The sequence below is a fragment of the Diaphorina citri genome, unplaced genomic scaffold (assembly GCF_000475195.1).
Source record: "Diaphorina citri unplaced genomic scaffold, Diaci psyllid genome assembly version 1.1 scaffold1053, whole genome shotgun sequence".
NCBI classification, from domain to species: domain Eukaryota; kingdom Metazoa; phylum Arthropoda; class Insecta; order Hemiptera; family Psyllidae; genus Diaphorina; species Diaphorina citri.
Window position 1 is genome coordinate 55,705 of NW_007378482.1, and position 27,893 is coordinate 83,597.

General features: G+C 39.1%; 2 protein-coding genes and 1 long non-coding RNA gene across 3 annotated transcripts; 2 read left to right on the forward strand and 1 right to left on the reverse strand.

Moving 5' to 3' along the window:
- The first annotated feature begins 63 nt into the window (after window positions 1-63).
- On the forward strand, window positions 64-2,120 carry LOC103513961. The gene is made up of 2 exons (XM_008478819.2): window positions 64-390; window positions 441-2,120. Exons 1-2 carry the CDS (start codon window positions 64-66, stop codon window positions 2,118-2,120), a joined length of 2,007 nt encoding a protein of 668 aa, XP_008477041.2.
- A 7,873-nt stretch (window positions 2,121-9,993) lies between these two features.
- LOC113469387 lies at window positions 9,994-16,906 on the reverse strand. Its single transcript, XR_003392828.1, has 3 exons — window positions 16,539-16,906; window positions 14,012-14,014; window positions 9,994-10,005 (listed from the first exon to the last, which is right to left on the reverse strand). It is a non-coding gene; the product is annotated as an uncharacterized LOC113469387 (long non-coding RNA).
- A 4,729-nt stretch (window positions 16,907-21,635) lies between these two features.
- Window positions 21,636-23,228, forward strand: LOC103513962. Its single transcript, XM_026827046.1, has 4 exons — window positions 21,636-21,642; window positions 22,221-22,370; window positions 22,428-22,514; window positions 23,082-23,228. The coding sequence occupies exons 1-4, from the start codon at window positions 21,636-21,638 to the stop codon at window positions 23,180-23,182; spliced, it is 345 nt and encodes a 114-aa protein (XP_026682847.1). The 3' UTR covers window positions 23,183-23,228.
- Window positions 23,229-27,893: the final 4,665 nt, after the last annotated feature.

Genomic DNA, 27,893 nt, shown 5'->3' on the forward strand with positions numbered 1-27,893 from the left:
ATCAATTCAATATGTACTTGAATAATATCAACGGCCCAAGTCCCGTTTATATCAATCAATGATATGTTTTCCAATGAAAATGTCCCATCCTTGGAAGATTCCATTAGTAAGGATATAACGGATATGAATTATTTCGTAACGAAGAGCAACATGGATAGTGCAGAACTAAAATTCAATTCTAAAGATAGGGATGTACCAAACAGTAATAGCTATGCAGATCAATTCAATATGTACTTGAATAATATCAACGGCCCAAGTCCCGTTTATATCAATGGCATAAGAACTGTAAACCCTCATACATTCTTCACCAACACCTTGGTCGATACTGATGATGCCAAAAATCTCAACAATAATCTCAACAATATGGATACTTCCAACATCAACATGGCTGCTCCAAATTTAGAAACAGACACCATGGTAAACGCCAATCCCAATAACAGTATATCAATGGTATAAGAACTGTAAACCCTCATACATTCTTCACCAACACTTTGGTCGATACTGATGATGCCAAAAATCTCAACAATATGGATACTTCCAACATCAACATGGCTGCTCCAAATTTAGAAACAGACACCATGGTAAACGCCAATCCCGATAACACACGAATGGTTAATCCGAACTTTGTCGATTGGGAAAAAGAACTTTTCAATACGAACTACACAAATAATTTCTTGAATGTAGACTTGAAAAAGTTGAGACCACAAAGTCAGAACGAGAAAGAAAACAGAATGCCTGTGTCAACTCAAGCACCAGCAGTGACTACATATAGACCCATGGCTCCTTCAGGACCAAGTCAACCCATGAGACCTGCTATGGGACAGAAGAATAACAATCAACCACCAAATACCAAGTCCAATGCGGGTCCAGCAAGGCCAAGTACTGACCAAACGAAATCATTCTATCCCAGTGTACCTTCTAATGGCCATCCTAGTGTGCCTTCAAACGCCTATCCCAGTTCTTCACACTTCCAAGTTGTCTTCAGATGGAAGATCATGGACTTCGTATTCCGAGATAATAAACAGAAAGTAAATCTCATACGAAGCAACAAGTTCATTCCTGAAAACAATCTACCGTTGGGTATTGGTATCTGGAGAAGCACCATCTTTCTCTCCTTCCCCAAATGGAAAGCAGGCATACCCTTCACATTAGCTTCCTTCAATATGAATGACCCAAGTGAATCGCCAATCCTTCTCCCCTATCCCAACTGGTCTTACTTTGATGATAGCAACTGTAACTCGTTGATATCTGTGTTCCGAATGTCTGTTGATAAGTGTGATAGACTCTGGATCATGGATACCGGTGTCACTAACATTCTAAGCTCAATACAACAACTTTGTCCGCCCAAGATCATGGTATTTGACTTGAAAACCAACACACTCATACGCAAATACATTCTACCAACAGCTCAAGTGTTTGAAGGCTCCTTGTTCTCAAATATTGTCACAGAAGTGGTTGAGGATTGTGACCATGTGTTTGCGTATGTTAATGACGTATTCCGCTATGGTTTGATCGTGTATGATTTCTTCAAAAACACATCGTATCGGCTGACTCACCCCTACATGTATCCGGAACCGACACAGTCCACGTACATTCTGGATAACTTGAAGTTCAGATGGGTTGATGGTATATTCGGAATGGCCATTAGTCCTGAGCTAAGTGGTTATAAGTACAAGAGACATCCCTATGAGTACTATCACTACAACGTTCACCATTATAACGGCACCAATGTCGACAAAACTATCCGGGATGATCAGAGATATATGTACTTCCACTCCATGTCGAGTAACAGACACTATTACGTGTCTACCACAGATCTGAGGAACTCTAGCCGATATGTGAACTCGAGTGACATTGACGAGTATTTCCATTACTTGGGATCAAGATTTAAGAACACTCAAGCGAGTGCCTCTGCTATCAACAGCAATGGTGTCATGTTCTACAACCTGGTGACTAAACACAGCGTCGGATGTTGGAATACAAAAACCAAAGTCTACTTACCACAAACCCAGGACATTGTACAGACGAGTAGAGATATCTTGAACTTTCGAGAGGAGGGAGAAGAAGAAGAAGAAAAAGAGAATACATGTACTTTTCTTGTTAATAAATACGTTACTTAATGAACAATCTCATGATGTAAAATACGTAGTAAACCAAGCTCTAACATGACTTCTGAGTAGTTCTGAGGGTATTCCACAATTTCTACGCATCTACATAACTCTGACTCGATTGGCGTCACTCTTGTATAATATTGCATTACCTACTACAGTACTACATTCACAATTTTCAATGGACAATGCCTACCTATTGAATTACACAATTAACACTCAAGCATGGAAAACTCTAGCCCTCCAGGCAAATGTGTCATCAAGGCAGAATAGAACAGGCATTATGAAGAGAAACATCTTGAATAGATTTCAGCCTTGCCAATATGACCTAATCATCAAGTTGTATTATTGTAGAAATGTACATAGGTATTATTATGCAAAATGTACGCACTTATCAATAATATCTTGATAGGTCCCATCATCAACTCGTATAAATGTTTATGATGTGTAAAATATAGGTACCCATATTATCCAACTCCCTTTCATAGTCTTCTTCTAGTTTACCTTTTCCCGTTCAATCTCTCTTTCATATTAAATCTCTTTCTCTTTCATCTCTCTTTCATAGTAAAATTTCAAAACTAAAATTATTAAGAATAAATCTGCACTCACTATAGGTACCTACACAGATAGCTGTCAAAGGCATAGGGTAGCTCTTCAAGTCTTCATAGATTCGTAGAAGCTTGACCCATCCTTTAGGTCTGTTTGCCCCTACACCTAAGCCTCGGAGTGGGCTTTTTGTGTATGGCTCGTAGCTCTTAGATCAAGGGACTACTCTGGACAGGGAAATTAAGGAGCGCGGTAGCGCTCTGCCCCGCCAAGTCAAGAAAGATTGACCGCGCTACTAGAGGTATTATACGGGATTATCAGGCGCGAAGCAAGGAATTTATTCCTAGAATCAGAAATCAGAAAAATCAGGATTACATATTTCCAAATAAAATTTCTTTATGTTCTAGACAGGTTTTCTAAATTTGTTTCTCTCCATTAATCAGGAACTTTTCGCGAAGTGTCTATGGATGGGGGACCATCGGAGACCATCGGAGCTTTTCCAGCCCCACTCTGGCTGGGTGAGTACTGAGTAAGCGGGTAGTTTGTCAAATGAAGGGTAAAACCCCGGTTACCAAAGACCTTAGGAGTTAACAGTGTATTTATTTAAGTCTTCCATTTCTTGTAAGCCCTTTTCCCCATTCCAATTGTCCAATGTCTTCTACTGAAATCGCCCCTAACAGAGCATCATAATCATGACTAATACTAGTACTAAACTTGGATAATAGTTACTTGCTGTTAAGTTCTAGTACTCTCTTGTACTTGGTTCTAGTTCTGAAGATTACAATAATAACTGTTATATTCATAACTGAGGTGAGGTATATGTTTTATGTTTACAATGCTAGAATGAAACTAAAGCGAGTACATTTATCCCAGAAATAAGATCTACCAGGATCCAATTTGGAAAACACAGAGATCTGGGATACTAAGCCAAGGCGGGCAGATGAGTGAGGCACAGAGAAAATCAGAAGAGTAATCTTGGTCATTAATGAAAATGGAATTGTTTGAAAGATAATAACATAAATAAAAAATAATCAAGACTGAAACGTATTTGGGCACTTAAAATTAATGTCTTAAAAAGAATACCTAGGTACTTGAGATTCTAGATTTAATTGTTTTAATTTTAACCCTATTCGGCTTGTCAGGGTCTTTGTGTGCTACTGAAATTGTGTTGATCTGTCTTATACACTTAAGCCAGAGGAAATCTAAAGAAGGGTTAAGAACTTACTTGCGAAAGAGGTAGGGTGAAAAAATTCCAAATAGGAATTGGATTTCCGGTCAGAATTTCAAGGGAGGAAAAGCCCCTTACTTGATATTGTTCAGAAATAATTTTATTACTGAACAATCTGAATATGATGAAGTTGATAAACAAGTTTTGGGTCAAGATAGGGTTAACGCCTGCTGTGTCATAAAATTCTGGAGATCTGTTCCATAAAGTATTTATTCCAAATGGATTTTCAAAACAGGCTCTTCAAATAAGCTCGTTTAGAAACACATTCAAAATATTCAAATGTCTATTTCGAATGTTTTAAACTGAGAACAAATTAGTTTACACTAAAAACCTTACCAGTTTGACGTTAAACCCCATAAATTAGTTACATAGCACTTCACTCTATACATAGTATAGAGTGAAGAGTGAAGTGTTTCGAATTAACAAGAGGCAGCTAGACCCTAGAATGGACTCTATGAGTCTTGAGATAACTATCTAACTATCATATAAGGAGAGATGTCTGACTAAAAAGAATAAAACTGACACCTAACTTATTACTACATACTTAGAGGTGTGATGGTACTAATCTACATTTTTACTTATTTTGACAGCCGACTTTGTATTTCGTCACACCTAACACTCAACCTTATCGTTGTACCTACCCACATGTAGGTACGTTGTAAACCCTAGGTAAGAACCTACCCAAAACATAATACATTCAATCACATAGGTCTAATACTCGTTTACTAATCTAATACTCGTTATGTTCCGCCCCTAGCTTATTAGTTCCTTCTTATACCTTCTGTGGGGTGAGGAAAATTTCCATTTATAGTGGGTTTTCAAACCCAAGTCGAAAGTAGGATTTTTTTTTTATTTATTATTATTATTATTATTATTATTATTTTTTTTTTTTTCAAGATGAGTGTTTCACTGGCGTTTTTACTTCGTAGCAATGAAACAACTGCTACAGTAGACACATGTTGTCTGTGTGTGTGTGTGTTCTGTGAATTACAGGATGGGTGGGTGAAAACAGTGGTCTGGAGTCTCCAAAACTTCTGACCACCCTGTAACTATCTTATTACGTTAAATTAAATACCTAAAGGTAGTAAGTTTTGTATTTACCTATTTCATAATTTGGATAATGAGGTTTTACATCACTGTAGGTACAACTGCTAAAGTCTGACGGGGGTTTTACCCTGCATTCGGCAACAAGCTAGCAAGCTACCCACCTACTCACATCAACCTCACCTAGCCTGAATGGGGCCGGGAAAAGCCAGACTGCTCCGTCATAGGTATGCCCGAAAACCGAAAAGTTTCTTATGGATGAACAAATTTAATAAACCTGTTATAGACATAAAGAGGGGAAGTGTAGGGAGAATGGGATAAATGGGATAGTTTTTCGAAATGATCGAAAAAGAAGACGCGGAGTACGCGAACACGCGGAGGGAGAGAAAAATGAGGAGACAGATAGAGAAAAGAAAGAGAGTATGTATTATTTCATGTTTTTTAAAGAACATATAAGATCGTAAGAGAGAAGAGAGAGAGAGAGAGAGAGTGAGTGAGTGAGTGAGTGAGTGAGTGAGTGAGTGAGTGAGTGTTCCATATTTTGGCGCAGAGCCAGAAATGTGCAATGTGACGAATCCCTACCATATTCATTATAAGTTCTCGTACCTACGTACCGTACACCTACATAGGTATAGGAAAAAGAAAAGAGAAAAAGGAAATCCATAACCAAGGTATCCATCCCTCTTTCACTTATGATTCTATGCAAAATAATATGTAGGTAGGTATCACGAACATACACTTTAAAATGATAAAATCTATATTAGGGGTGTAGGTATCTAATCTAGACTGAAGGAGGAGAAGAATCACCAAATAAAAAAGGAAAATGCATCATCAACGTACCCATCATTTCTCTTTGAACTATGCAAAATATCACGTAGGTATATTTGAATTTATAATCTAGGAGGGTGTACGAGTATATATAGGCTAAAAGGAGGGGAAGAAGCAGCAAATAAAGAACAAACATAGGAGAGGAAAGAAAGGAGGAAGAGGAAACCCCTCTCTCCCTATAACCACCCATCCCTAAGTCCCTAACCTTTTACACAAAACGTCCATTAGTGTTCCCTATTTCCCTGATGGCATTAACATGACATAAACAGTAACAGCTGTGTCGATGTTATATACATGACCTAGTAAACCTTTAATAATAATAATAGACTCTTGAGTGGAAGGTAACCACTAGGCGAGGTTAACGCCTGAGGCGTTCTCTACCACCTAACCCTTAGAGCTCCATTATTATGTGGTCAAATTCTCAAAAAAAAGAGGATAAATTCCATGCCTCGGCTGGGATCGGACCCACGCCCTCCTGTTTACCAGGCCTGCATCTTGGCCACTACGCCACTGAGGCAGGTGGCGTAGTGGTCAAGGTGGCGTACCTTTATGACCTTTTGTCATATTTGACAGAGGAAACTGTAAAACTGCTGAGGCCTTATCGTCCTGAAAGCGAAGAGAGAAGGAAGATAGGATAGGAGAAAGCCAGTGGTTTCGAAAATCTTACCTGTTTAGGATAAGGTTCACCCCAAGCGGGAATCGAACCCGTGACTTAGCGCTTACAAAACAGATGCTACCTTCCAACTTCCAAGTGATCTGGCCTAATGACCTTACAAGACACTGAAATACGCTGAATGTCATGAGAGAAGGAAGAAAGGATAGGAGAAATCCAGTGGTTTCGAAAATCTTACCTGTTTAGGATAAGGTTCACCCCAAAGCGGGAATCGAACCCGTGATCTAGCGCTTACAAAACAGATGCTACCTTCCAAGTGATCTGGCCTAATGACCTTACAAGACACTGAAATACGCTGAATGTCATTCATATTTCGCTCTTTATGGAAATCTCAGGTTTTTTATCGGTTAGGATATGACTATATGAGTGACATTACCTATGTTAATGTAACCTTGGCCTACAAGACTGACAATGGAAGTTTGCTCGCTTTTGGAAGGATGTTGTTCGAAATATTGATGTTTTTTCAACGGGAAGCATAGGAGGGGCAACTATCAGTCATTTCCTGCTGTGCTTTCAAATTCCTCTTCCCTGCTCCCTGAAGTTCAAGTTTGATAAGAGCGATATTCGTTCTATGTAAACTTTAATAGGTAGGTAGGGAAGGTCTCAATTGCATGTCTAATGAATGAAAACTGTGTCTACTGTCCACTTGTCCAGTGTCCACACAGTGTTTACTAACCTAGTTGAAACATGGCCATTGGCTAGTTGGCTAGTATACTGCTAGTAGTAGAAATAGAAAGTACGAGTGGTAATCAAAAGCAGTTTTACGTAGGTATATACAGAAAATATAGGTACCTATCTACCTATGTACATTTGTACATGACTAGTCAAATGCAGTTTTCTACAGAAAGTACATGGCATACAGATACTCGTAACTCATATAAGATGCAGTTTAAATTTATGTCCACTGCAAACCATACTACATCTACGAGTACTCAAGTACTGTGTATAACCACTGTGTAAGGTTAGGCTGATTAAAATAGTTTTTTTGCTTGAATGCAATTTATTTGCATTCAGCTTATAATATTTGTGCCTAAATGATTTTTCTTTTAATTACCTATAGGTTACCTACCCATATTATTTCACTTTGATTTCATATAGATCTGTAAGTAGGTATATACTTATTTATACATAGGGTTAGAATCTCTAATATTTATTTATTTCATCATTTTTACTCTAGGGTAAGTGTACCATTTATTCGCCCACCTAAGGGTTTTTCCAGACAAAAACACTTATATCTCTGGTCCTAATTATTTTGGAATAGTGATCTTAGGTTCATTTGAAGCGGAATTTAGTCCTTAATAGAATGTATTTATAGCGAAGTCGCTAATCATAATCATTTAATCAATAATGCCAACGTTACTTGAGGCAGGTCACATCGTCACTTTATGACTTACCAAAGGCTGATGTAGGTATATTCAACGATGTAGGTACTATGTAGGACAAGAGTGCGAGGGGGATCCACTCGTAAAATTTTGTAGCTATCAAAACCAAATGTCAGCCAAAAACCAATCATCCTAGGGCTGATTGAGAGTCTGACAAAAAAAAAAACGCCGACATGTCTGTACACGGGAAAAGGCGAAGAAAAAGAAGAAGACTAGCAGGCAGCTCTGCAATCCGCAGAAAGCATTCAGGGAAGTGTTGCTCCAGTTAGTAGAAGCAACACAGTTACATCCACCTCGACGCGATAGATCTAATCGTCCATAGATCCCCAAAATGCTGTTATTATTGCGGTGATATCGCTAATCATAATCATTTAATCAATAATGCCAACGTTACTTGAGGCAGGTCACTTCGTCACTTTATGACTTACCAAAGGCTGATGTAGGTATATTCAACGATGTAGGTATGTACTAACATGTAGGACAAGAGTGCCAGGGGCATCCACTCGTAAAATTTTGTAGCCATCAAAACCAAATGTCAGCCAAAAACCAATCATCCTAGGGCTGATTGAGAGTCTGACAAAAAACGCCGACCTGTCTGTACACGGGAAAAGGCGAAGAAAAAGAAGAAGACTAGCAGGCAGCTCTGCAATCCACAGAAGCATTCAGGGAAGTGTTGCTCCAGTTAGTAGAAGCAACACAGTTACATCCACCTCGACGCGATAGATCTAATCGTCCGTCCTCTTCGAGAAGAAGACTAGCAGGCAGCTCTGCAATCCGCAGAAAGCATTCAGGGAAGTGTTGCTCCAGTTAGTAGAAGCAATACAGTTACATCCACCTCGACGCGATAGATCTAATCGTCCGTCCTCTTCTATCGTCCATAGATCCCATTACCTAGGATCACAAGATCTCTACTTGAGGGTCCTATCTTGATTCTAAGGGCAATCTCAAAACCAATATCCATAGATCCCATTACCTAGGATCACAAGATCTCTACTTGAGGGTCCTATCTTGATTCTAAGGGCAATCTCAAAACCAATATCGTCTGCTTTTCCTTTTCTTCTCGTCCACAGAACTCCTCTCAGGCGTTCCTAGATTTTAAGGTCTAACATCTCGATTCCAAGGACACTGAAGATTTTTGGAAGGTCATATCTTGATTCCAAGGTCAACATGCCACTTCCTCGTCAGCCAGGCAGAGTCCTGGACAGTTGCTGCTGCGGGTGCTCCCTCTCTCGTCCACAGAACTCCTCTCAGGCGTTCCTAGATTCTAAGGTCTAACATCTCGATTCCAAGGACACTGAAGATTTTTTGAAGGTCATATCTTGATTCCAAGGTCAACATGCCACTTCCTCGCCAGCCAGGCAGAGTCCTGGACAGTTGCTGCTGCGGGTGCTCCCTCCTACATCTACAATTCTACATAATTATTACCTAAACTGCCCAGCTATCAAGGTACGGTATCTACGAGTAGGTACCTACTGTAACCTATAATAATTAATAAATAATCATTTATACTTATATTGGTGCTCCCTCAAAACCGGTTCAATCATCAGTGGAATTCTTGGCATCGTAAGTAGTGTATCTCTAGTAGCGCTGTCAACCTTTCTTGACTTGGCGGGGCGAAGCTCTACCGCGCTCCTTAATCTACTCACAACTTACTATTAAGAATATTAGGTAATTAGGTTACAATATGAGTTCCCGAAAATAGGGATCTTTTTTGGTCTCGTATAAAGACACTGGCGTCCAAAGTCCAATAACATTGTGGTCCATTGGAAGAAAGTGGGTCCAAATTAGTGACCTGAGGGGTAGGTATCTTGGTATCTAGCCTTATAATAGTCACCTAATAAGTACATAATTCCGGTGCGAACGAAATTTATCAACATATTAAAGCCTATCGAAAAAAGTTCACAATTATGTATCTATTGTATAATCAATTATCGATTGGTGTTAATTTTCAGATCATTGGAGCCCTCACCTTGGTCCTCATTCTGACGACGGATATGAAAATCAAAACCATCATCATAGACACACTCCCACCCAGTATAGGTAAGTAACTGTAGACCTCACTCTCAGGCCAGCCCTCCACCATCAGGTAGACCTGACAGGCGGACCTGCTCAGGTGTACCTGTCAGGTCTACCTCAGTAGGTAGGTATCCAATGTTTAACATGACATATTTAAACAGTAGCGAGCTAGGTAGATACCTAGCAATAATTCAGCTACAAATAAACGACTCTCAAATCGTCTCAAGACAAAGTGACTAGAAGTTCCTGTTATGGGACACAACGTCACACAACCAATCAAAGTTCCGGACAAAAAAAATTCAAGGTCAACTTGATTTTGATAAAGCTGCGGAGCTATGTAGGTATGTATATGGAGGCACTGAAAATATATTATGTATTTCTATCAAGATTTCATCATTCCACTTAACGGACGTGGGTGTAACCTCAGAGAGAAACAATAAACCCAGGCACTGTTTGATCTAGGGGACTTACCAGGGCCTTGAACTTGGAGGCCCAATAGGAATCTAAACTTCTGGGTTCATAAGGCCCGGCCACAAACTAAGGGACAAGACCCCAATCGGTACTGCTTTTGACCTAAGAAGTCATCGAATTTTTATTCGATGCGATGGGTCGAACTAGTCTTCTGAATTTTCTCTTTGATAATCGTTACGACATTAATTCGTTAGTTAACAGTAACGTTATTTCTCTTCCCTGTATACTTTTCTATCCTTTAAATTCCCTCAAGTTAATGTATTGACAAAGCTAATGGTTTTCCAGTTTCTAAGTAGCGATAAAACGTCGAACGCAAATGTTGCAATAACTCTACTGATGCTTCGTGTTTATAGCTGTTTCCTAATCTTGTGTCCCACCCAAACTTACCAGGGCCTTGAACTTGGAGGCCCAATAGGAATCTAAACTTCTGGGTTCATAAGGCCCGGCCACAAACTAAGGGACAAGACCCCAATCGGTACTGCTTTTGACCTAAGAAGTCATCGAATTTTTATTCGATGCGATGGGTCGAACTAGTCTTCTGAATTTTTTCTTTGTAATCGTTACGAAATTAATTCGTTAGTAAACAGTAACGTTATTTCTCTTCCCTGTAAACTTTTCTATCCTTTAAATTCCCTCAAATTAATGTATTGACAAAGCTAATGGTTTTCCAGTTTCTAAATAGCGATAAAACGTCGAACGCAAATGTTGCAATAACTCTACTGATGCTTCGTGTTTATAGCTGTTTCCTAATCTTGTGTCCCACCCAAAAATTGATAAACAAGTTGTGGGTCAAAATAGGGTTAACGCCTGCTGTGTCATAAAATTCTGGAGATCTGTTCCATAAACTATTTATACTAAATGGATTTTCAAAACAGGCTCTTCAAATAACCTCGTTTAGAAACACATTCAAAATATTCAAATATTTCGAATGTTTTAAACTGAGAACAAATTAGTTTACACTAAAAACCTTACCAGTTTGACGTTAAACCCCATAAATTAGTTAATACATACTATAGAGTGAAGTGCTTCGAATTAACAAGAGGCAGCTAGACCCTAGAAAGGACTCAGTCTTGAGGTACCTATCATATAAGGAGAGATGCCTGACTAAAAAGAAAATACATAGTACCTATAGAGTGAAGTGTTTCGAATTAACAAGAGGCAGCTAGACCCTAGAAAGGACTCAGTCTTGAGGTACCTATCATATAAGGAGAGATGCCTGACTAAAAAGAATAAAACTGGAACCTAACTTATTACTACATACTTCGAGGTGTGATGGTACTAATCTACATTTTTACTTATTTTGACAGTCGAATTTGTATTTCGTCACACCTAACACTCAACCTTATCGTTGTACCTACCCACATGTAGGTACGTTGTAAACCTTAGGTAAGGACCTACCCAAAACATAATACATTCAATCACATAGGTCTAATACTCGTTTACTAATCTAATACTCGTTATGTTCCGCCCCTAGCTTATTAGTTCCTTCTTATACCTTCTGTGGGGTGAGGAAAATTTCCATTTATAGTGGGTTTTCAAACCCAAGTCGAAAGTATTTCTCCTCTTCCTGCTTTCAATCCTTCTTCCCACTCACTCATTCTTTTTTCGCTATCTTTCATTCGTTTTCTCTCTCTTTCCCTTCCTGCTTTATTTCCTTTTCTTCTTTGTCTCCTTTCTCGATCACTATCTAGGTATAGGTGTCCTTCTGTTCCTCTCTCTCTCTCTCTCTCTCTTCTAATGGAAGAGAATAAAGGAGGAGAAAGAGAGAGAAGAAGATGAAGAAAAAAAAAGAAGAACTAGTAGTAGAAGAAGAAGAAGAAGGGAGAGAGCGATAAAACACAGGGGAAATTGGAGATTTTCTCTTGTGGAGAGATAAAAATGTAAAGTTGTTCTTGTTGAAAATAATAAAAACACACTCACTCAATTGTCAGTCAAAATAAAGCTAGTAAGATACCGATACAAACATATAGGAACCTACGAGTATGTTTGAAATGTGGAGTAAAATCCCGATATATGTATGGAGTAAAAGTAGAGTTAAAGCTAGCATTTAAGTTTGGAGTGTATGGAGAATCCTAACACAGTAGAACCTCGATTATTTCAAGTAATCGGGACCGGAGGTACCTAGTTGAAATGATCGAGGTTGAAATTATCACTTTCTAACTTTCTACATAGGTATTATGATCTTTTCCTCTGATAAGTTAGGATATCCTTTGGAAGATAGAAAAAACAAGGGATTTTAGAGTTGAAAATGTTGAAATAATAGAAAGTTGAAATAACCGAGGTTCTATTGTAAACCCCAATATGTGTGGAGTTAAAATCTCAATACCTAGGTATGTGTGGCGTACCTATGTATGTGCGGAGTTAGGATGACAGAATACGAGGTGTCAATTTACGAGCGTTTCAAACCATGGGATGTGCATTTTGTCCAATTTATTTTCCTCCAAACCCATCACAAGACAGAATGCAGTTTGTCTTATACGCCAGTAGACAGTAGTACACATAGTGTGATGAAATTCTCAATTAAATGGGAGAGAGGGAGTGAAGGTTGATGGGTAGAATCCGGAGCACAGTGAAGAAGGGTGCAGTGAAGGTTGTTGTGAGGGGATGGAGTGAAGTTTGAGATTGAGAATGAAGAAGAAGAAGAAGAAGAAGAAGAAGAAGAAGAAGAAGGAGGAGGAGGAGGAGTAGAAGAAGAAGAAGAAGAAGAAGAAGAAGAAGAAGAAGAAGAAGAAGAACCTCCTCCTTCTGAGAATGAAGAAGAAGAAATTGAAATTGAAACATGGTAACATTTTATTTTTTACAATTAATAGGAGGAGGAAACAAGAAGAAGAAGAAGAAGAAGAAGAAGAAGAAGAAGAAGAAGAAGAAGAAGAAGAAGAAGAAGGAGGAGGAGGAGGAGGTTGAAGAGGAGGAGGAGGAGGAGAAAAATGAATAGATAAAAAGCTTAGACCCCGTCCGGTCTCGGTTAAGGCAATTATATTCCCGCCTACCTATTTTGAATTTATATTGGATGATGTTTTTAATGTCCTACATGGTCATAAAATTAATATTGCTGAAAGGTTAGGACTCTCAGGAGTTATGAGTTCAACTGCAGTGGCTTTCGATTGTAAAATACACGTGGTAAAGCCTGATAAGAGTGGTAAGTCAGTCTGGTTAGCTTTGAGGCCAGCCCGTCTACCTTGTAAGCGTTAAGTCGCGAGGGCAGACCGTCTGCCTTGTAAGCGCTAAGTCGCGGGGGCAGCCCGTCTGCCTTGTAAGCGCTATGTCGCGGGGGCAGCCCGTCTGCCTTGTAAGCGCTAAGTCGCGGGGGCAGCCCGTCTGCCTTGTGGAGGAGGTAGGTACTGCTGATTGTTGAATCAATACCAATATCATCAATCCATACTGGTAGGTATATTAAGAGGCGTAACTATCCGCTATTAGCATGGCTGATAAGCAGCGCTAGGTTGCGGGTTTCCGTCCAGGCAGATAAGATTCCAAGGATAGGTAGACAAGATTCGTTCTCGGAACAACTGGCTTTCTCCAGCTAGGCATGACCTGAATAACAATGAATGTTGTAGAGACTAGGAGACAACACTTTTCAGTTCTGCGGAATACTCAGTTAGTGAGTCAGATCCTTGTGTGAGTTATGTACATGAGGCAGGATCTACCTACGTCATTGACTGAGTAGTCCACTAATAATTATTGGAGTTGTTCTGTTTAAAACTCACTCATGCACTCTCTACATACATATCTCCACTAGGGAGGGTTTTATTATTTTTCCTACCCCTGTAATTCATGGACTCAAAAATACACCACTATGCATTTTCAAATCTTTATACACCATACGTCCTTCTCCTCTTCCTCCTCCTCCTTCTTCTTCTTCTTCTTCTCATCCTCCATTTCCATCTCCTAAAGTTTCATTTCAGTACAGCTCTCGAGTTGTAGAGAGTTTGAATTGAGGGGAAGGAAGAAGAAGAGAAGGGGGAGAAGAAGTAGGAGGAGATGGAGGGGAGGGGGGTAACGTTCGTGTTATATTATAGGTAAGTTCTGAGCTAATAAAACTTGGCAAAAGTTATTATTAATATCATATATTATTTTTCTGCCTCTTCAGTCCGAAATTTTGGAAGAAGCTGAATGGAACGCTTGATACTGCAAATTCGCCAGTCGGCCATGAGCCATGACGGCAAGAAATCTCGAGAAATCAGCTTTTTTTAAGGAGATTTTTCATAGAGGAAACTGAAACTACCAAGGTCTTATCGTCCCGAAAGCGAAGAGAGGAGGAAGGCAGGATAGGAGAAAGCCAGCCGTTCCGAACCATACCTATTAAGGATAAAACGAACCTTAGCTGTTAAGGATAAAATCCTCCTTAGGAGGAAATGGAACCCGCTATACCTAGTGCATGCAAGTTGCAGGTAGGTGTCCTGTACGGCGGTAGTTCAGTCCTCAAGAAAGCGCTAAATTCCCTGTTTAAATCTTCCTACGTGAATGTTTCACGGCTTGTACCTAAACAATTTAAGCATCTCTTTTTGTAAGCGACATGACGCAACCTTCTAGGAGCTGGAGGGTATACTGATCTGTGGAGCTAGGGGGGGGGGGGACTGAAGGATTGAAGAGGTCGATATTATAACATACGCAAACACCACATTTTCAAAGTAGGCTTAGGCTTGGCTCGACTTGGTTCACACCTGACACCATGTTGTATTCTATCTAATAATAAATGAAGAACACACTATTTTATTTACATTACTTAATAATTAACTGGCCTTTTTATTGTAGAACATTAAATTTACACCAAACACAAAATCTTTTCTACTTTTTACATTCTCGCTCCTCTGACTTCTAGCGTCATGGTTTTATAACTGACGTCATGGTCTCTTGTGATTGGCTGACGTCATGGTCTCTTGTGATTGGCTAATGTTAGAATGCGGAAGTAAAACATGATACATGATAGGTAGATAGGTAGATATTATCACATGATAGGTAGATATTATCACAATCTTCCTCAACCTTATCTCTCCACCTCAGTTTTGGTCTCCAAATAACAGACATAGTTCCACAAAACAGCTGAAATCTCGTTTCCCAAGAAAAAGGAACAAACCTTGGAGCTGAAAATATTTACAGAGAAAGGATTAGAGAAGGGATCCCGTGCCATATTTGCTTTCCGTTAATTGTCCGGGGATTAATTCGTTAATTTCTTCACTAAATGCGTGCTGGGAGCTTTTTCCTTGCCCTCGGCTTTCGTCTCTCGTCCATTTATTGTAACCTTTTTCTCTCTACAAATCTTTTAAATCGTTTTCGGCCCCTCTTTTGGTCGGACTTTGTGTTGTGACGTCATGGAGTGTCCTTGTTTCAGGTGATTTTCGAGGTGGAAAATTAAATTCTCATTTTTCGAATGAGGTCATACCTTTTACAAATTCATTAAGTTCCTAAGTTATTATCAAGTTCTTCTTCTTCATCTTCTTTTTTTTTGCCTATTCCAGTGTTCAGACGGGGTCAGCGTTTTTGGTCAGCCTTTCAATCAGCCTTAGATTGTTTTGGGCTGACTTTTGGATTTTGGAAATTTTACATATTTTCTGTTTTCTTATTTTCACAGGTAAGAACTTCAGTCTTCAGTAGTGTTTCACAGATTGGATGAATGCGTGCAGATTCGCAGAATATCCAGATTCCAGAGTGAATGTTCTCATCTCTGAGGTAGGGTAAGCACCCCTATTATGCCAGACTATCACTATCAGGTTGTCAGGTCTCTAGCCATCATGTTTAATTGGCTCATCCTGAACCGCAGTCAACAATCGTGAGAACTTGTGCTTGTCCTTTAAAAGCAGGTTATCAGGTCAACCTGATAGTGTGTGTGCTCATCAGGTAGACCTGACAGGCAGATCTGATCAGGTGTACCTGTCGGGTTTACCTGATACTGAGTGGCTGGCCTTAGACAAACACCGATAGTATGTTTTATCCCTCTCTTTGTCTACCCTCTCCCTTGACATTAGCAATTTATTCCTTTTCTTCCCCAATAATATATATATTAGGAGCAGGTACTTAGGTGGGGGGGATTTTATTTTTGACGTGTTGAATAATGTGACCTATATGTTCTCAGTGTTCAGTTACGGTAGCGAAGCATGGACCTTCAACAAACAGATGAGTGATAGAATAACATCCCTAGAGAATTGGTGCTATCGAAGAATGTTGAAAATTAGCTGGACTGAAAAGATTAGTAACGTTGAAGTTCTGCGAAGAATTCAAAAAAGAAAGTTTGAGCTACTTACCATGATAAAGAAGAGAAAGTTACGATATGCTGGTCACATACTCCGTGGATCAAATGGAACACTCCTACCCAAAATCATTGAAGGAAGAATAGAAGGGAAACGAGATCGTGGAAGGCAGAGAAGGACGTGGATGGATGACATCAAGGAATGGACCAACATACCAACATACGGGGCAATCAAGAGGCTGGCGCAAGATAGAGCAAAGTGGCGAGAAATGATTGAAGAAATATAGAGCTACCTTCTCCAATAGAAGACGCAACCTATGAATGAATGAATGAATAATGTGAAAGTGATGAGGGGAGTTATGCTGACTTGCTGATAGGGGATAATATACTGTAATCAAGTGGGAGTAAACAAATAAGCATCATTGTATATTGTGTTGTATACCTTACATCCTTACAAAGTCACTATTGTGTTGTCACACTCTTGAGCTGTGTCCACACTCCACATATACCTAGTCGACTCCGTCGATCGATGAAAAGGTGAATCTGTGTTGTCAAGGCAGTGTACGGTTTCAGATCGAAAATCGGTCGACGCGACGTAGATTAACGATTGATCAACTATGTTTGAACACAGCTAAAAGCTGATAAAATTCCTTGCCTCAGCTGGGATTAAACCTGCGGCCTTCTGTCTACCAGGCGTCCAGGCGAGAGTCTTGACCACTAGACCAGCAAGGGATTTAGAGGTGCTGGGTATTTAGCTATCTAGTACACTTTGTCGCAATTACCTACTATGTTTGGATTCCAAATGATTTTGTGCTGGAAGAAGAAAGAAGAGAGAAAGTAAGAAAAAGATGGAGAGTAATGTGGAAAGAGAGAGGATATAAAATTTCAAGTTTTCTCCTTCTCCTCTTCTTCGTCCGTCTCCTCCTCATCCACCTTCTTCTTCTCTATTTCCATATTGGAAAATTCTCCTTGATCGAGAAGAAATGGAAAATCTTCTCCTCTCCTCCTCCTTCCTTTTTTTACCTTCTTCCTCCTCCTCCTCCTTCTTCTTCTTCTTTCTTTTTCTTCTTCTTGTTTTTCTAAATAAAAATACTCTTCTGTTTTCTGTGGCAGCACGTATTGAATTAAAGTTTAATTTTCATTCAATTTTCAGCAAAGTAGTATAATTCTTGAATTCTTCCCCTCTCTTCTTCTACCTCCCCTCCTACCTTCTCTCCCTCCCCCTCCCGTTCTTTATCTTCCAATGTCTTCCTTCTTTTCCCTCTGTGAGAATTTTTACCCCATCTTCTTTCTTTATCAGTTTTCGATGTTTCTGTTTATCTCTCTCTCTCTCTTTTTCCCTATCTCTTTCTCTATCTCTCTCTCTTTCCCCATCTCTTTCTCTCTCTCTCTATCTCTTTCTCTTTGTAGCTCCTCTCTAGCGATATTTCCTTCTCTCTTAGATTGGAAACCGCCATGTTTGCCACATTTTCTTTCTCTCTCTTCCCTTCTCTCTCTCTCTCCTTCTCTATTCCATGAAAGATTGGAAACCAATATGGTAAGAACTCGTTATAAATAATCGATGAGAGAGAAAGGGAGTGATAAATATGGAGGAAGAGAGAATAAAATGAAGGAGAGAGGGATAGAGAGAGGGGGAAAGAATTATTAGAGGATGAAAAAGAAAGAAAGAGAGAGAGAGAGAGAGAGAGAGAGAGAGAGAGAGAGAGAGAGAGAGAGAGAGATAATATGTGCAGAAGCATATCAGAAAGTGCTTTATATTGAGTCGTTTTCTGTCTCTGTCTAGCACACTGCCAACATTTCTGGTGAAAAAACTGACACTAACTCAACGTAAATCCGTTTTGACATCTCTCTCCCTCCCCCTAATCCTCTCTCCCTCCCCCTAATCCTCTCTCCCTCCCCCCCCTCTCTCTCTCTCTCTTTTCTCGTATTTCAAGTTTGCTTTTCACGAGGGGATAAGAAGAGGAGGAGGAGTAGAAAAAGAAGAAGGGGAGTAGAAGGAGGAGAAGGAGAAGGAGAATGAGAAGGTGAAGAGAAAACGTGTGACAAAAGGAGATAAATAAAGAAGTCAGGGCCGACACTCACTTCAATATTTCAGGAATCAGCAGCAGTCACCTATGTAGTTTAAACACAGCTGTGGTCCCGGCCATTAAAGAGTTATAAAGTTATACCTACCTATATGAGTGTATATCTCCAGTTAAGGCCAGTTCCCATAATATGTCGTTCGAAAATGGGAACACTGTCGAACACTTATGACTCAAGTTGGAACGAGCCTTTACCGGTATTGGAAAGGCTCTAAACATTTTCCTGCTTTTTCCCAGGGCAAAATAAGTCAGATTTTTTTTTTCCAGAACTATCGCATCGAATATTTCTGACATCAAGCTATAAATATACCGGTAATGTGAAGGTACTAACATGTATACCTATGTAGGTATTATCTATAACTGTATAGATAGATAGCTGATAGGGGGGTTTGCTGTCTAATAGTGTAAGATCACGATTCCTGTAACAGGTGCTGGCCTGGCGAAGAGATTTGCCTCCTGTATTTCGACAGCATAAGAGAGTTAGGGAGTCAAAACTTCTTATTTATTGTCTCTCCCTCTCTCTCTTTTCCCTATCTCTCTCTCTCCCTTTCTTTTCCCTATCTCTCTCTCTCCCTCTCTTTTCTCTCTCTCTCTCTCCCTTTCTTTCTCTTTCGCCCTCTCTCTCTCTCTTTCTCTTTTACCCTCTCTCTCTCTTCTTTCTTCTTTCTCTCTTTCTTTCTTCCTTTTATTCTTCTACAGCAGTACCCTCTATTTGCTTAGAATTAGCTTTTCTTTTTCTTTTCCATCAGATATTTTTTTCCAAATTTTGATTTTCAAGACCAGAATGCGGATACTCATATTTTTCCTGCGAAACTCCACAAAAGTTAGCCGCGTCTAAGTTACCTTGTCTGTCAAATTAGAAACTTTCAACGTCATAAAAGTTAGCTATTAAAGGCATCAAAAGAGGATGCTTTGAATTTTTCAAGACCAAACTTGCTTTTTAAACATCATCCCATCATAGCACTTCACTCTATACATAGTATAGAGTGAAGAGTGAAGTGTTTCGAATTAACAAGAGGCAGCTAGACCCTAGAATGGACTCTATGAGTCTTGAGATAACTATCTAACTATCATATAAGGAGAGATGTCTGACTAAAAAGAATAAAACTGACACCTAACTTATTACTACATACTTAGAGGTGTGATGGTACTAATCTACATTTTTACTTATTTTGACAGCCGACTTTGTATTTCGTCACACCTAACACTCAACCTTATCGTTGTACCTACCCACATGTAGGTACGTTGTAAACCCTAGGTAAGAACCTACCCAAAACATAATACATTCAATCACATAGGTCTAATACTCGTTTACTAATCATACTAATCTAATACTCGTTATGTTCCTCCCCTAGCTTATTGTCATAAAAGTTAGCTATTAAAGGCATCAAAAGAGGATGCTTTGAATTTTTCAAGACCAAACTTGCTTTTTAAACATCATCCCATTATTATTGCATTTTACCTTGGTTTTCGAACTTTTAATTATTTCAAGGTTTTCTGAATGGAGTCAAAGAAAACAAGAGGGTATTCGTGGAAATGGTGGATGTGCCAAAACTCCATGTTGATTATGTTCTTATTAGGTAGGTATATGTATGTATTTTAAATTTTGTTGGACATATCTTGAATTGACCATTATTATTTACTTACCTATAGATCTACTAAATCCCCCCCATAAAAGTCCTGAGGTTCTTTATAAATACCTATAACCTTCAACTATTTAATAAGAAGAAAAACATCTAGCCTTAAGGTCCTTTAGGCACTTTTGATTAAGAAAGAGTGAGAGAGAGAGAGAGAGAGAGAGAGAGAGAGAGAGAGAGAGAGAGAGAGAGAGAGAGAGAGAGAGAGAGCTACCCACATTTAGGTAGGTAGGTACGTTGTAAACCTTCGGTAAGGACCTACCCCAAACATAATACATTCACATAGGTCTAATACTCGTTTACCTAATCATAATACTAATCTAATACTCGTTATGTTCCTCCCCTAGCTTATTAGTTCCTTCTTATACCTTCTGTGGGGTGAGGAAAATTTCCATTTGTAGTGGGTTTTCAAACCAAGTCGAAAGTAGGATTTTTTTTTTCTCAAGATGAGTGTTTCACTGGCGTTTTTATTTCGTAGCGATGAAACAACTGCTACATTAGACACATGTCGTCTGTGTGCGTGTTCTGTGTCCTGTGAATTACAGGATGGGTGGGTGAAAACAGTGGTCTGGAGTCTCCAAAACTTCTGACCACCCTGTAACTATCGCGCTACAGTGAATCTGACGAGCGTGAATAATGCAAGGTCTAAATTTAGAATTCTAAGACGTCGAAACATCAACAAACAAACTCAGGACTCAGAAGAGGAAGAGGGGAAGAGGGGAAGGATGGGTGGGTGAAAACAGTGGTCTGAAGTCTCCAAAACTTCTGACCACCCTGTAGATCTCGCGCTAGAATAAAACTGACGAGCGTGAATAATGCAAGGTCTAAATTTAGAGTTCTAAGACGTCGAAACATCAACAAACAAACTCAGGACTCAGAAGAGGAAGAGGGAAAGAGAGGAAGTGTAGGGAGAATGGGATAAATGGGATGTTTTTTCGAAATGATCGAAAAAGAAGACGCGGAGTACGCGAACACGCGGAGGGAGAGAAAAAAGAGGAGACAGATAGAGGAAGAGGGGAAGAGTAGGGAGAATGGGATAAATGGGATGTTTTTTCGAAATGATCGAAAAAGAAGACGCGGAGTACGCGAAGACGCGGAGGGAGAGGAAAAAGAGGAGACAGATAGAGAAAAGAAAGAGAGTATGTATTATTTCATGTTTTTTAAAGAACATATAAGATCGTAAGAGAGAAGAGAGAGAGAGAGTGAGTGAGTGAGTGTTCCATATTTTGGCGCAGAGCCAGAAATGTACAATGTGACGAATCCCTACCATATTCATTATAAGTTCTCGGTATAGACATTTGTTTGTTCGATAAATTCTCAATTCCTTTTTCTGGGATCTATAATACCTAGGTGTTTTCACTAGACAACTACGTATAGCAAAGTAAGTACAAGTAGAAAGGTAGAAACTCACGTCACGTGAGCTGATGTGGGCTCATGGAGAGTCAGAAAGATGTGGTTCAAAGTTCTCCCTTAATATAGTAGGTGATTTTGTTCACTATAGCTACACTTCCCCACCAAGGTATCCATCCCTCTTTCACCTATGATTCTATGCAAAATAATATGTATCACGAACATACACTTTAAAATGATAAAATCTATGTTAGGGGTGTATCTAATCTAGGCTGAAGGAGGAGAAGAATCACCAAATAAAAAATTTGGACCGATTGCAATACTTTCTCATTACCTTGTATAGGTTCCCTATACGTAAGGGTAATAGAAAGTAAAAAGGAAAATCCATCATCAACGTACCCATTTCTCTTTGAACTATGCAAAATATCACGTATATTTCAAATTATAATCTAGGAGGGTGTATATATAGGCTAAAAGGAGGGGAAGATGTAGCAAATAAAGAACAAACATAGGAGAGGAAAGAAAGGAGGAAGAGGAAACCCCTCTCTCCCTATAACCACCCATCCCTAAGTTCCTAAAGTGATCTACACGGCCGTCGTGTTCATCATTGCCGGCGAGGTGTTCGGGGGCATGTTCTGGATTGTGGGCGGCCTCCTGACTGTGGGTAAGTACGAGAGAGTGGCCATAATACAGCAGAGGGACTGGCTATATTGGCCATCGGCCTGGCCTTCTCGGTGATCTACACGGCTGTCGTGTTCATCATTGCCGGCGAGGTGTTCGGAGACATGTTCTGGATTGTGGGAGGCCTCCTAACTGTGGGTAAGTAGAAGGGAGTGGCCATAATACAGCAGAGGGACTGGCTATATTGGCCATCAGCCTCGCCTTACACGGCCGTCGTGTTCATCATTGCCGGCGAGGTGTTCGGAGGCATGTTCTGGATTGTGGGAGGCCTCCTAACTGTGGGTAAGTAGGAGACAGTGTTGCTAGACGTAGAATAGAATATACCTTGTTTATCCTGCTGGGATAAGACTGAAAAGTCCCTTTTCCCCGCAGTCTAACCAAGGTCTTATATATTTTGACATATTAGGGGGAGTCCCCTAGCTACTAACTAGCTTTAAGCAGGAGGGAGTGGCCCTAATATTACAGCAGACATGGAAACCACAAGGGGTAAAATCGTATTAGCTCAACCCATCTTTTGGGGCAGTTGCCTCTACACCTAAGCCTCAGAGTGGGCTTTTTGTGCAAATCAAAATTAACCACTAGGGGTGAACTTTTTTCTTGCTGGATTTCTCCTATCCTGTCCTCCTTCCCTCTTAGATTTCGGGACGATAATACCTCCATTGTTACACTTCCCTTCATCAAAATGTAAGAAAAAGTTTAGTATCTAATAGCGAATAAAAAGTGACAATATAAATGGGCAGTGTGTGCCGTTCTCGTATATATATGGACTTGAAAATAAAGGCCATAAGTAATGATAATAAAGATAGCACTCATCTAACTTATCTAATAGGTACTGGTAATTTGTTACAGGGATCTACGTGTACATGTGGCTGGTGGTGTACAGCTATTATCAACTCCTAAGAGAAGAAGCTGATAGAGGTCCCTACTCCAAACCCGCCTACCGAAGATAAATGCCAAGTACCCAACACAACACCTAGGATGTGCCTACAAGAGACCGAAACTTATTTTTTTACGTACGCCAGGTTCTTACCTACATAATATTTAAATTAGAAGAAAAAAATAATCTAAAAGGCCATTTTTTGCAAGAGCAGTGCCGAAGTTACAGAAGTAGGTATAATAATAATTAAGGTAGTGGATGGGTCTTTAACATTGGGAAGATCATTTTAATATTTAACATTGGGAAGATCATTTTAAAAGTGTGTACCTACCTATAAAAAGTATTCACTACATATACCTAATTGTGTTTATGACTGGCAAGTAGGTACTAATCTATACAAAACGTAGAAAAAAAAAAAAAAACTTTAAACTACCTATAATAATTAAAACTAATTAGGTATTAGGTAGTAATATTGGTAGGTTTGAATTGAGTTATTTTATTTTTCTCTCTTCCACATTAGGTTTCAGATTTTTTTTTTACCATCTTACCTCTATTTCCCCCGTTTTTCCACCGGCCCCCCCACCTCAACTTACTATTCGCCACTGAGTTGGTTACGAAATATTAAATTAGAACTTATGAACATAATTATTAGGTACGCAAAATGTACCTACTTGGAATTCAAAAAAAAAAAAAAAAAAAAAAAAAAACTGGAGTGGTGTTGTTGTGTGCTTTTCGCAGGATATTATACGTCTTTTTTTCTTCCTTTCGGTTAGTTTCACACTTTTCTTTCACTTTCTTTCGCCTTATTATTTTTCCTTCTTCTCTTTTCTTTTTTTCTTCTTCTTCTTCTGCTACTTCTAATTGTCCTTCATCTTCTTGATTCTGTTCTTCTCTTACCTCTCTCTCTCTCTCTCGGTCTTCTTTTCTTGTCTTCATCCATCGCATCACATAGGTTAGTCCAAAATTTGACAAAATAAACATAAAGGAAATACCCTAGTGCGTTCTAAATAGCTAAATAACAGAAATAACTATGTATGTAAAGGCATAGAATCATAGAAAGAATACCTATAGAGTTATAGACAATCCCCTTTTCTTCTTTATGGAACGAAAGACACTTGAAAAATCAGAGTTTATCAGAGGGTACACCGAAGGCTTTTTATTGAAGAGAGAGAGAGAAGCGTTTCATTAACACCTCGCAGAACATAATATCTATTAAAAGTCTATCTCCCTCCTTGTCTCTCTCTCTCCCTCCCTGTCTCCTTCTCTCTCACACTCATTCAAAGGTCTGGAACTGTGCCATCATGTTTTCTATGTTGTTCACACTCAATATCTCTCCCTCTTTTTCTTTATCTCTCTCTCTCCCTCTATGCCTCTCTCCCTCTCTTTCTCCTCTCTCGTTGCTTTCATAGTTCTTCTTTTTCTCTCTCTCTCTCATTTCGTTCTTCTTTCTATTCCCTCATTCTCTCCCCCCCCCCAACACTTTATCACTCATTTCTAATTCTCTAATCCTCTATAGGTCTATCTTCTTGAAAAAGGGGATTTTCTCCTCCTTCTTCTTCTTCTTCTCCTTTTTCATTCTCTTTTTCACACTTTCTTTCCTGCCCCATCCCCTGACTTTTTCCTTTCTCCCCTCCCCTTCTCTCTCTCTCTTTCCCCTTTTCCTCTCTTTATTTCACCTTTTCTCTGTCTCTTTCTTTCTCTGATTTACCTCAACATTCCGTTCTTGGCTCTTCTGAGTCTTCTACGCCCCCCCTTTTCTTCTCCCCTCCACTCCTATTTTCTCCTACTCCTCTTCTTATCCATGCCAATCTTCTCCTTCCCCTCCTTCTCCCCTCCCCTCTCTCCCTCGCTAACGACGATTACTCTCGAGCGATATCACCCATTATTTCCCGCCATTATAGCGAATGCTTTCCTATCCAGGGGCGGCGAAATCAGGAGTTTCGCATCACGTCGGCTAAATTCGACAATAATCGGGGGTGTCACTCTCTGGCGGCACGCTTATATTTCCGATTGTTACCGAAGGAATGATGAAGTGGATTACTAACCAACTAACCCTTTTATGTCGGTCAAACTCGACAATCATCGATAATTGGGTGTCATTCTCTGACGGCACACTCAGGTTTCCGATCTCTCCCGAAGGTATAATGAAGTGAACCACTATAATAAATCCTATTAGGAAAATGTCGGATAGGTCGTGTAATGTCGGTGATCATCGGGAATCGACTGTCACTCTCTGACGGCACCCTCTGACTAGGGCCCTGACATTGACATTTGAAATCACACTCGACATTTTCACGACTTCACTTGAGTGAACGTAAAGTTTTATGCAAGTGTACAACACCACTGTAGTGAAATGTAACACTTCTGTAGTGTAGTGTCATGTTATAATGTTGTTATACCAACATGAAGACTTTTTTTATTGTACTACAAAAATTACAATGTTATGTAGACTACAAAATTTACAATGTAAATTCTAGATAGCCATGTTGATTTTTTTTTTCTTTTTATTTATTTAGATTTATTATAAATATTTTTTTTTTTGTTTTATTCGTTTGTTCCTTTTTGAGAAAGAATTGCTTTTTTTCCACGAAATCATTGGTAACAAAAGAAACCTTATTATTTTCAAATTCCAAGACAAGAAAACGGATAGATATCACAATTTTCTTCAGAATAGGTGATTGGTAGATTTTTCAAATTAATTTAACTTTAAACTCGTTGCTCGTTGTTTCTCTGGCGAAACTAATTTGAACTAAAAATTACACAGATACCTCTGTACTGCGAAAATAAATCATTTCTAGGAATCTAGGTAACTGTATTTTCCCCCCTATTATTCTTCTCCTTCGTCTGCTTTTCTTCTAATTTCAATTCCTCTTTCTCCTCCTCCTCCTCTTTCTCCTCCTCCTCTTTCTCCTCCTCCTCCACCTCCTTCTTCATCTCCTTCTTTCTTTTCTCTCCCCCACTCCTCTGTCTCTATCTTGGTTTCGTTTTGCATTTTAATCATTTTGTATAAGTTATGTTTTTAAAATTTTAATTTAACATTTTTCTTCTTTGGTGCTTGATGCTTTTTTTTTTTTTTTTTTTTTTTTTTTTTTTTTTTTTTTTTTTTTTTTTTTTTAAAAAATATTGATTTTAAAGGAATGACATTTTTTTTTAAGACAAAAGAAACCTTCTTGTTTTTTATATTATTATCATCTTTTGTAACAATAATCCTCTGACTACACACATAGTTCATCCATTTCTTCAGGTTCTTCGCACAAATTTTCTTGTTCCTCATCCTCAAATCCTTCACTTGACAACACTTTTTTTGAAATACTGTAGGTTATTATTTTCTCCCCAACTGTCACCATTATGTGTACTTAACAATTTCTTAACATCTACCAGTTTCGCCGGTTTGACGCCCGTTCCATTCTGAACTATTTGAGGATTGAAAACTGTCATGTCTGTTTTCGCCTTGGTAATGTATTTAAAGGATCCAATGCTGTGTTTATAAACAGGCTCACCGTTGTAAACTGTTCAAAAGAACTTTAATATTACCGTCTTCTACTAAAAAAAAACTTTGAAAACAGGTGAACTTTTCACAAACTCTTATCAGTTTCTATAGGTACCTACTGAAAGAGTATTGTTTTTGCAACTGTGATTCTACACAATGTCAACAACATAATTATATTATTCTGCATTGGAAATACCGTTTCACTCAAAAAGGGCCAAGCTAGGGTTAGCTCCTACAATCTACCGTACCTACCTACATGTTAATAATATATGTAGACCCCATACATGCTAATACACTCACAATTACCCAAGTCAAGTGGAAATTATTACGCTCTAACCTTCACACGACTGTAACCATATACACTAACAAGACAGAATGGAGAGCACCCCTCCCGGAGAAGTAACTTGAGCTTTTTAGGAAAGATACTTTCGTACAATGAAGATATTAAAAGCCATTACGGAGCTTTCTAATGTAAGCAATAATTAGCTTTTATGTACATTCTCATTGTGGGATAAATTTATGAGACGCGCTGGGGAAAGTTTAAAGTCCCGAGTTATTTGAAGCGGAATGGCTTTTCCAAACCAATTTGAGCTTTCCCTTGTCTATTCTCTGTAATGAATTTATTTCGAGAGGTTTTTTGGCCGGGAAAGGGTTTTTTTTTGCCCGAGCTCTAAAATTAATGTACTACATAGAGCGATGGTATTTTGAACACATTGTGTCCCCGGCAATATTGTGTGCTGTAAACCTTATAATCTTTTTTTAGGGGACTTTTTATTCGTCCCTTCTTTCTCCCGCCTCGTCTGTTTACATCTCTCGAATGGGTTTAAACTTTAAAGCATTTTTTCCCCGACCAATGAAATTCACTTTGGACAAAATCCTGTGAAATGTTGGGAATTGCTGGAGTACTGGGAATATGATTTGGTATTTCTGACATAGAGAGCTCTGAGCATTTTTTTATTCTTCTTTTTTTAATAACAAAATCCCCTGTCAAAGGAAGGAAGAGGTGGGGCGTTGGGTCCGTTAAATAAACATTATTATTTAATAATTAAAATAATATTATCACTAGGTATTACACATACTTCGCCTGTGAAGGTCCGTAACATGCGGTTTTGGCCTGTAAGGGTCTTTTTCCAGGGAAATGGTAATGTCTGTAGTCTGTAATGGTTTGATTGAGAATTTAGTGGAAGAAGAAGATGACCATGACGTAGGTAGGTATTGTTTACTTTACACAGATTGCTAAGTGAATTTGGATCATTAGTTCATTACCCTTTGTCGCTAAGGCATGCTGTATAAG